This window comes from Daucus carota, chromosome 5 (assembly GCF_001625215.2).
Source record: "Daucus carota subsp. sativus chromosome 5, DH1 v3.0, whole genome shotgun sequence".
NCBI lineage: Eukaryota > Viridiplantae > Streptophyta > Magnoliopsida > Apiales > Apiaceae > Daucus > Daucus carota.
The window spans coordinates 9,070,553-9,082,041 of record NC_030385.2 but is presented as its reverse complement, the minus strand read 5'-3'; the positions used below and the strand labels follow the sequence as shown (position 1 = coordinate 9,082,041).

The window sequence follows — 11,489 nt, the reverse complement described above, 5'->3', positions numbered from 1 at the left end:
AGTGTTGAGTGGGGGAGCGACTCCAATCTTGTAATACATTCATATTTAGTGGATTGGTGGTTTTACCCTCCCTTGAGGGGTTTCCACGTTAATTGTTTGTGTTCTTTACTTTCGTGCTTGTTATTGTGTTTGATTAACGTCAATCTATAGTGGATGCGATCCTAACAAGTGGTATCAGAGCGAGGTTCAGAAGTTGATCCCGGGTTTGCGGGCTGTAGTTGTGTGATGTGGGGGAGGCTCTCCAGAACTGCGATTGGAGGTCTTGGACGGCTTGTGTCGAAAATCTTTCCGACAAAGGTGGTCGGACGGCGTGTCCCGCAAGATGAGGAGCGGCGGTACAAGGGTCACAAGATTGGTGGTTCTTGGATTGAGGGGAGATTGTTGAGTGGGTTCAACCCAAGTCCCACATCGGAAAGATAAAGAAGATTTATCTTGAATATAAGCAGCCAAAGAACTCCATTAGTATGAGGCCTTTTGGGAGGAGCCCGAAAGTAAATCCGTGCGGGCTTGGCCACGGCCCAGAGCGGACAATATCATACTAATGCGGAGTTCACGGGTGTTGCGCGGCCCAACAAAACTGACTAATATTTGACCAATTATTAAGAAATATTTATTTATTGTTTTACAAAATAAAAAATTACATATTAAAATAAATTTGATATAACTTTTGTTGATATTTTTTTTAATTTTTTTTAGTTATATAATATTTATAAATTTTAGTCAAAATATAAATTTGACTAGTCAAAAGTAAAAGTGCTATACCGAGACGGAGGGAGTATGATCTTCTCGTGCTAAATTGTTGATGGAGTTCACCTGAAAGCTGAAACAGGACTGCAGGACACAAATCACCGGTCATCCAAGTTTAGGGGTCGTTTGGTTCATGGGTATGTGGAATCAGATATAGAGTTTGTCCATTCCAAACCCATACCTGGTGTTTGGTTAGTGAAAATATAATCTCAAACTCATACCTTAAACCCCCAAGGTATGAGTTTTTGATACCTAGGTGAGGAGGTGGGTATGAGATGGAGGTATGGGTATCCATTCATTTTTAATTTTTTTGTCTCTATTTAAGTAATCAAATATTAATGTTTTATACAAAATTAAATCAATGATGCAAAAATATATAACAATAATAATTTTATTAATTTTTTCAATTAATATAAATTAATAACTTATGTTTTACAAAAATTGCATATATTGATTCCAGCACTCAACCAAATACATGATATCAGATATGATACCTCAAACCCATACCAGCTTAACCCGATTCCTCATTCCAACCCGATACTACTCTTCGAACCAAAGAACCCCAAAGTACGCTTTATAGTGAAGAATAAACCGGTACTCTGTTTATCCATAATCAAATTGTGATGTTCCAACTTCCAACCGAATTGAATATTTTACTAAATTCGAAACCCGTACTAATTAACAAGAGTCAACGGAATTGTTTGTAAAATTTTACACAAGTGGACTATTTGTTTACTTATAAATATCAAAAGAATAAACTTATTGCTACCCATGTCCTTTCAGTTGTATATTTTATTCTATCCGTTTGCCAGTTCTCCGTTTGTATACCCGCAAAAAACAACTTATTTTTCTTCTTGGTCAAATCTGCATAGTTTTTTTTTTTATTATTAATATCAAACATTCTGCAGCAAAAACAAACTTAACGCGTTTTTGAATGGCTTTTAAGCTTTTTCAATTTTAAATCGAAAAGTCTCTCATTCCATAATAAGTCTGAAACTCATCTAGAATTAAAATAATAAGAAATCAGTTGAAAATCACAAATTGGTAGGATGTACTTTTTTTTATCATTTCTTATTTTATAATTTTTTAATAATAGTCAATTTCAAAATTTAAAAATAAATAACCTATCAAAATTTGTTTTTTTTTGTTATATTTATAATAACTCATAAATCATTTATCATATAAATTATTTAAATAGACAATTTAAATTAAGAACTTATTACATCACATAATCACAACTCATAAATTATTGTTTTAAGTTATTGTTTTGTTTTATTGTTTTAAGTTATTGTTTTGTTTTAACCCTGGAGGGTATGTTCTTTCGGGGTGCTAAAATAGGTGCTCTTGCTATAATATAGCACCAAACCCAAAAAACTCAACTCTAATGGGATGTTAAACTTAAATGTAAAATAGCAAAATGCTACACTTGATTTCATATATAGAACCAAGTATACATGGTGTTATAATTGTCACATAAACATGTAAGTGTCAAAATGCATTAATTAATGAAGTAATGAGCTTATTGCACTTTGTAACCCCAGACTTTGACCCATTAGCAAATCAGACCCCACACTTTAAAACGTGGTGGTTTGTAACCCTAAATTTCAATTATCTTTCAGTTTGTAACCCTGACCCACACATCCGTTAAAATCAACTGTTAACTTTAACTGTTTGAGAGGTATCAGTGTGTATATTAATTTTTAACAGCTACTTTACCACCTGTGACCCCTTAAAGTTTATGTATTATATTTTGAAATTATTTCTGAACACACACAACGATGTAAAGAAATTTAAAATAATTTTTAAGATATGTATTTATTTTAAAATAAGTTACATCGTTTATGTAAAAAAATAAATCTTCAGATTCTAAATCTAAATACATATTCTAAAATTTATTTTTTACAATCATTGTGTGTGTTCAGAATTTTTTTAAAAATATAATACATAAAATATGAGGGGTCATAAGGGGTAAATCAGTTGTTAGAAACTAATATACACACTGTTACCTCTCAAACAGTTAAAGTTAACGACTGTTTTTAACTGATGTGTGAGCTAGAGTTACAAACTGAAAGCTAATTGAAACTTAAGATTACAAACTAACACGTTTTAAAGTGGGGTCTGATTTGCTAACGAGTCAAAGTCTGGGGTTACAAAGTGCAATAAGTTTTAAAGTAACAGTGACAAATACAATTATGTACTTTAAGATTGTGTAATTAAAATATAGTTTTATTTAGATATGTTTGGTGTTATTTTGCATTTATCATTGAATCATAAATTCTAAATAACACCAAAAATCACCTTTTGATTTAAAATTATAACCATATCTACACCTATTAAGATCACCATTGACTTGCTCTTAGTATAAGCACCAAGTTGGTGGTGTGTACTACAGGGATGAGCCTTCTATCCAGAACTAGACAGACAGTTAACATGTCATTTGTCAAACCGAATCAGACTGATGTACTATTGTGGACCGGGCCGGATCTAAATAATCTAGTTCGGTGCAGGCCAACAAAAAATAAAAAAACCTTTTTTATAATAAATTAAAAACTGTGATTTATCAAATAAATAATACTCCCTCCGTCCCGCCAGGTTCTTTACGTTACTTTTTGGCACAAACTTTAAAGATCCTATAAAGTATACTTACATTATATATATATATATATATATATATATATATATATATATTTTTTAAAAATCCTGAAAAAAGTTTGACGTTTAAACTTTTATTCAAAAAAAAAAAAATTAAAAAAAATGTTATTGAACTATATTTTATAAGAGCCTCAAAATACGTGCAAACAGTGAACGTAAACATCCTGGTAGGAAGGAGGGAATATTAATTAATTAATCATCTCAATCTAATCAATACAGATATAAATAAATTTATAAATTAGATATTATGATTATGCATACATGCATACACACATATATAATATAGTGAGTTTCAAATTAGAATTATTTTTAAATTTAGAATTCATATATAATCATTAGACTATGATTAAACTAATGATCAGGATCCAACACTGTATTTAAAACTGGCTATATATTTCCTCCGTTTCTTTTTAGATATCGTTTTAGGCTTTTTTTCACGGAGATTAAGAAATATCCTTATTACATTAACCATATATGGTTAAGTTTCATGAAATACACAAAAATATATTGGAGTATTAGAGTACATAATTGGATAAAATATAACCCAGTCATCTAAATTTTAATTTTTTTTTGTTCCACAATATTTGTAAACATTCGACAACCTGATGTTCTACAACATATACATTGTTATCAAAACGTAGAACAATTATTTTTATAAATCATAGGACATTATGTTCAGCAATATAAATAATAAGCAGAACAAAAATCTTAATACTTGTCAAAGTTGAAAGATATTATCGATTAATTGATAATTACATTTAGACAACTTATAAATGATAAATTATATATAAATTCGGATAATGCAAGATATCATTTTTATTAAACTAAAAAATTATGACTCGTATTTCAATAAACAAATGCGATGAAGTAAAATGGTAAGGGTTTGGGGGATGGACCCGGGATGGGCCTAAACGAGATCTAAGTGTAAATGGGGCCTAGTAGGATTAGTGTAAATGGGGCCTAGTAGGATTAGGATGAGGTCAAGTTTTGGCTCTGGCTCTTAAGACTGTCGATCTAGAGCATGTCCAGGACTTGTGCGCACTCTTGGCGAGACTCTAGCGTGCCCACTGCCCTGGATGAATTGAGTGGGGGCAAGAATGAGTCCTAGATGAGTGATGACATATAGATATAATTTCTCATAATTTTTATTTTAGTGATTTATATTTAGACAATTACATGAACCTGTGCGTAATAAAAATATGATTAAATCAGACAAAATGCATGAAGCATTTGTCTTTTCGAAAAGACCTCCAAACGTTTCTTTTCTGCAACTGATACAAGTATGTATAACAAAACGTTACTCCCTCCGTCCCCCTGAGTAGTATACATTGGGGGACGGGGACGCGGCACGGACTTTAATGCTCCTGTAAAGTGTAGTTGTGTAATTTATTTTTAAAATTTTCTTTTTCTGAATTAAAATTTGGATGTTATATTTTTATTCAGAAAAAGAAAATCTCAAAAATAAGTTACGGAACTATGTCTTATAAGAGCATTGAAATGCGTGTCGAACAGTTGAAAAGAAACGTATACAATTAAATGGGACAGAGGGAGTATGAGTTAGTAACCGCTCTTATTTTATATTGCATGCATACAATATCCTAGTATTTGTTTCTTTTGCGGTGGGGTTAACTGTACAATCTGTAAAGAGGTTGCTTTTGCTTATTATCTGCCAAAAATCATACAGCTTTGCTCGACAAAATTATTGTTTGATGTGGAGGTTGGTTTAGCCTCGCCCTATCTTTGGAATCAAAACAGACTTAACAACGTCACTCGCACTGTACTTTCGAGTTTTAATTATGAGATAGAAAAAAAGACAAATTTTTTTTTTGTTATTTCTGATATTTATAAGTTCGTTTTTTGTATTGTGTGTCATGTACACATGTTAAACACTTATTTAACTCATTTTGATTGGTTAATAAGTACTTATTAATAATGATGTTTTCCTTGAGTGTATAAAAACTACACCAATCAAAACAAGTTAAATACATCAAATTCAGCACGAGCACAGTAGCCAGACCTATAAAGATTACGAAACACATAAAAAATGAAATCTCAACCCCACCGAGGCAACAACTACCACCCCCTGCATTCTTAAATTCCTTCCTCATCCAACAAAACCCTCCCCACAATTCGACTCATAAATCACATTTAATGGGTTTAAAATCCATCTGACTCCATCCATTAATGCCCACCATCAAAAACTCCTACACAAATTCATACTACTACTACTACATCGTTCAAAACTCAGCATTTATCATTTCTTCCTTAGATTTGAATGGGTAAGAAAATGAAGCTCATTCCATTCCTTCACAAGCCCACAGAACCTGCACCATCTTCTTCTTGGCCATGGCCTAGTTGTGGAATCCCCAAGACTCTGTCTTTTCGAGATGAACCGATGCACAACTCGGTTCATGTAGCCACAGAGTCCTGCTTCTTTAACTCATCGGCTCGCGATCTGTCAGCAGATACAATTGAGCAGCAAGAGGACGAGGACTTGGATAAAACAATAGAGAATGTCATTCGACAAGCGAGATTATCATCAGAGAGGCTATTCTTTGATAATCACATTGCAGAAGCAACTAGCCCTCAACTTAAACTATCAAAGACTGACAAAAACTCTACTGATTTTAACAAAAATAATCCTGTTACAAGTACTAGCAGTTACATCAGCAGTAGTGATGCTAAACTAGTGGTAATGGGAATGGACTCGACGAATCCATTCGAAGATTTCAAGAAATCAATGCAGGAAGTGGTGGAGGCCAGTGGCCTTAACATGAAAGGTGATCGCGATTCACTTGATCAGCTTTTGAGCTGGTATCTAAAGTTCAACTGCAAAAGCAACCATGGTTATATAGTTGGAGCTTTTATTGACTTGTTGGTTTCACTAGAGATCTCTTCGGCTTCCAATACTACTTTTTCTTCTCCAACTACTTTATTATCTTCGGGGACTTCATCGTGTGATAATGAGGGTAAGAGTTCTTCTGATTTGTCATCTGCTACTGTCGCAACAGAACCTCCTGTTTCTGTTTTATCCTTTTCTTCGAATTGGTCCAATGATCCTTGTTTATTGACTCTATTTGAAGAAGAAGACGACGAGGAAGTTGCAGCAGGACTTGATCACCATCTCATTCGTGATCAGGAGGCAAACAAGATTAGTGAGACCAGCTAGCTTGCTTTATTACTAGTATTACATTTTTCCGCCTTTAATGTTTCGCCAGACAAGACAATTTTCTAGTTATGTATTCATGTATAAATCTTCCAAATTTCATAATTAAGGTAATCATGAACGAACCAAAATTGTCATGTTGTTTCGTGTCTCTGGTGCTAGAGACTACAGATGCAGACTCGTCTTCAATTCGTGTAATTGTTTCGAAATGAGTGTGACACTTGACTCAAGAAGTTGAAGTTAAAGAATTGGATTTGGAGATATATGCCGTATAGCTTTCTTTTTTGGCATATATTAAGCTTAACACTGCATTACTGCCCTGTCAAATGGTGCAGGGCCTGAGGCGTATAAAGTATTGCGAATATGACATGATTTAGTCCCAGCAACAGAGATAGTGATGCTATCATGTTAGGCAGGGCCAGGGGATAGCTGAAACATGAAGCCTTGGTTGGTTTTCATTGTAATATATTATCACTAGTATCAGGGGAGAATTATAGTTTGTGTACAGGTGGTGGGTAGAAAATTAAACAGGCTTGCTTTAACCGTTCAACGGCATTCCATGTATGTTGATGTAACACATACATAAAGTGAAAATGTAGCTAGAGTGAATAGATGAAGCTAGTTTGGTGTAACTGTAATAAACAGGTATCATATGCAACACACACAAAGATCAACTCAACTGCTAGCTAGCTAAGACACAACTCACTTGCAACTTGGTATAACATAATAAACAAGTTACCAGTGGATTACTAGCAGATCTGAGTACTTTCATATGGACAATACAAACCAATCATAAACCAGGAAACAGAGATGATGAAAACAATTCATTTCACCATTAGATTCGTCCCGACTGATACATAAGTTCTAAATTGATTTAAGATTAGATTTAGCAGGACCATATATATGTTACATTAAAAAGGTTTGAAATATAAGCAGCTTACAACATGGTGACCATAAAAAAGGTTTCAAATAGATGGAGTGGCCAAGGAAAAATGCAACCTCAGCAGCAGCAATTTCATCAAAACATACCAGCGTAAACTGCTGCACTTGTTTGGCTAGATACTACTTGTTAAATTTTTGTTGACATATAGACTGCTTGAAAGTACTAGTGTTTATAGAATATATTTTGTATTGATTTACTAGATAGTATATGAATGACTCTCAATACATTGAATTTGACAAATAAATGAATTTTAGATTAACTCTACAGATTTTTCCACAGTATGAACAGAAAAAACGTTAATTTCCAACATTCTCCCTCTTAACGTATTGAGTCTATTGACGCATTTCAAGAACTTCTCTTAACGCCTTAATAAATCTGTCCACTATTTGGTCTTCAAATGGACATAACAAAAGCTTTATTTCACCATCTTCAATGGCATCCTAAAAAAGTGATGTTTTAGTACAACATCTTTGTTCCTATTGTTATCAACTAGATTTTCAGCCATTCAATTACTGATTTATCATGACTTGTCACAATAAATCGGAATTCAGTTTTGTTGTTCAAAATTAAAACCTTTTAATATTCTCCTAAGCCAAAGCCAGATAACTTGAAAAGTGCCTGATACATGTTCATATTTAACTATAGATTGCACAACATTTTCTTATTTCTTGATTGTCATGAAAATACTCCTAATTCAAATGAGAAATAATAGCTTGATGTACAATTTATCTTTACATCCTTCAAGATCACTATCTCTATAACCGGTCAGTTTTACATTTACTTCTTTATTTCATATAACAAAAATCTTAGTCTAGTGTTTCTTGAATGTAACCAAGAATATATTTTGCAGCTCCAAAATGTATGTAATTTGATTTTTGCATGAATTTTGAGAGCATACTTGCAACAAACATAAGATCTGTCCTGTTGTACAAGTATATAAATAGCTTTCCGATGAGACTTCGATAATAAATAGTCCATCAATTTTCCATCATCTTTCTTATGAAATTTTTACACTATAATTATTGATGTAGAAATTGGATTACGTCCAAATATTCCGAAATTTTTTAATATTTTTGTTGCATAATTTCTTTGACAAATTAAAACATTATCCTCATCTTGATAAGTCTTTATGCCAAGAAAATTTCGTATGTCGTAGCAAACCCATGTGACTCATCTCATCTTTTTAGGCTATACCATCTTTTGAATGATTCAATCATACTTTTATAATTTCTAATAAGAAATAAATCATCAAGATAAAAAATAACAATTAGTATATCAGTACCTTGTTTGACATACAAAGTTGGTTCACTTTTGCTTCTTATAAATCCAGATATTATAAAAAAGAATTATTTATTTCATTGTACCAAGCAATGGGTGCTTGTTTTAGACGTACAATGTTACCTTCAGTTTGTATACTTTATGTTTCTTCCGCTTGAGACTTTTTTTGAAAATGATTGTCGATGTTGTTTTCCAAATACATATCTTTCGCAAACACCTTTTATTTCTTGGATGTAATGAAACCTGTGTAGTACCATTCTTTGATTAAAAAGAACCTCCGAACTTTAAAAATTTACATGGCCAAGTATTTTATACCATGGACGTTGTCCCTCGCAAAGCTAATACATATTTCATATTGAGAGAGAATTTTTATTTTTCATTTCAATTGTTATTACCACATGCTTCTTGTTGCACATATTAATATCAATTTTCAATTTATATCCATTTCGAACAATTAACCCACACTGAGTAAATTTTAATGTAAACTTGGAACAAGAACATTATTTTGGATATGACTAACCCCAAGCTCTGTTTGTATTGAAATAAAGCCCATAATCATATTACTTCTATTAATAACTCAATAACAAAGATGAACACCTCAATCCAACAAATGAAGATAATAATAGTTAATACGAGGTTGATATAAATATTTACTGACATTATTTGGATTATGATGGAGGAAATATAAATATTTTATTGATTAAATAAAATTATATTTCTCTTTATTATAAGTTTTATTCTGAAAATAAATTTTATTAACTCTTAACTAAATATCGTAATTTGATAAATAATTTTAAATCACAAATCAATATTAAATCTAACAAATTAAAAATATAAAATAGTAAGATTATTGTAAAAATATTAAACCAAAAAATTCTGGACGAGTGACTAAAATTTCCTTAGAATTGGGGAGAGGAGCTATGCTATAATGCTGGTACAATATAGTGCAGATCAGTAGTATTGAATGCCCCAAAGTACAAGCAATTTTAGATTTTGATACTCTTAAATTTATGTTTAATATTTCTTCATATTTTAATATGTCTCTCAAGTCTCAATCCATGTTGTACATGCATCCCTTACTCTTTTGTGTTTTGTTCCCACCATTAAGCTATAGTGCAATTTATGCATGTAAAGCGAAAGCAAAGTCTATCTTCATTTCTAAAGTATGCCAAAAAATTTATAGCAGCTCCGCATGCTCAATTTTCCTCAACAAACGAATTATCAGAGCTTATCATTAGTTTATTTTGTAAATAAACTATTTTTGGTGGTTCTATGCCAGAAGAAGACTGAATAACATTTGTTTTAGTACTTGTATACTAGAAATTTGTAGTTTAAAGCGATAAATTCTGCAGTTCAAAATAGTTGGAATAAATGACAAATGGGTGGTCGGAATTTCTCAAAATTTGTAAAAAATTGTCTGGACATTAAAAATAGGAGAATAGTGGTCGAAGTTTACTTCTGTGTTTTAATAAAGTGGCGCCCGTCAAACACCGTCAACGTAGCTCCGTTAACTCAAAAATTTGAGAATAAAGGACCAGAGTGTGGCTCGAGCTTTTAAAAATTGCAAATAATTGGCTGCCACTATTCTGTTAATTTTGAAGTCTAGCCACTATTTTGCAACTTTTGAAAACTTACACCACCCTCTTGTCATTTTTTCTTAACTTTAAGAGTTAACGGAGTTATATTAACTGCGGTTGACGGTGCCATCTTATTAAAAAGCGGAAGTAAATCCTAGCAACTATTTCATTATATTTAAAGTCCAGTCAATTTTTTATAAACTTTGAAAAATTCCGACCACCCTTTTGTCATTTATTCAAATACTCCCTCCGTCCCGTTGGATTGTTAACATCACTTTTTGGCACGCTTTTTAAGACCTCTATAAAATATAGTTGCATGAGGTTTTTTTTATAAAAAAAATTCTGAATAAAAGTTTGATGTTTAAACTTTTATTCAGAAAAAAAATAAATTAAAAAACCATTATATAACTATACTTTATAAGAGTCTCAAAATGCGTGCAAACAGTGAACGTTAACAACCCGGTGGGACGGAGGGAGTAGTTGTTATTAGTTGTATGCTGCACATATAATTTTATTTACCATGGGCTCGCAGCCTGCAACATTACATTATGATGGGGGATCAGTTCGAATTCTATAATGTTTTGTTTATAAAAGTGCGATTTTCAAATACTTTTTTAGACATATATAATTTTGAAACCATGCCCGGGTCAATCAAAATTAAGCTCCAATCCAATCTGAGAGTTATCATAATAACAAATTAGGAGTAATATTAGTCTATCGAGATCAACCTTGCACTACTACATTCTTCTTCACATTTCAGTTCACCTTCACTTTACTTGCAACTTAAGTTTATTGGTTATGGTTTAGTTGGTACTCAGATAACGAAGATAAGGCATGACACACAAAAAGCAAAAACATGAGCATAATAAAGGAAAAGAGAAACCACAGAGGTCACATATCAATTTTTGTGTGGTTATCTTAACAGCCAGCTCCCTGAAATGAATTATAACTGTTTTGTGAAATAATTCAAACATATTTTCGTAATAAATAGTTTTATTATATCTTTCTAAATTATACTACTGGTATTTTGAAATCATATTTCTATTATAAAAATCTACATATTATCAGTAGAAAATTGAAAATATAACATAACTACAAGTTAATAAAAGTTTTTTATTTAATAATT

General features: G+C 31.9%; 1 protein-coding gene across 1 annotated transcript; it reads left to right on the top strand.

The window, feature by feature from the left end:
* The first annotated feature begins 5,468 nt into the window (after window positions 1-5,468).
* On the top strand, window positions 5,469-7,410 carry LOC108222356 (transcription repressor OFP15). The gene is made up of 2 exons (XM_017396276.2): window positions 5,469-6,368; window positions 6,483-7,410. The coding sequence occupies exons 1-2, from the start codon at window positions 5,675-5,677 to the stop codon at window positions 6,566-6,568; spliced, it is 780 nt and encodes a 259-aa protein (XP_017251765.1). The 5' UTR covers window positions 5,469-5,674; the 3' UTR covers window positions 6,569-7,410.
* Window positions 7,411-11,489: the final 4,079 nt, after the last annotated feature.

Excerpts from the sequence above, each read along its gene's own strand:
- LOC108222356 (XM_017396276.2), top strand. The coding sequence starts at position 5,675 with ATGGGTAAGAAAATGAAGCTCATTCCATTCCTTCACAAGCCCACAGAA. Across the intron at positions 6,369-6,482 it reads TTCATCGTGTGATAATGAGG|AAGAAGACGACGAGGAAGTT; the intron begins GTAAGAGTTCTT and ends CTCTATTTGAAG.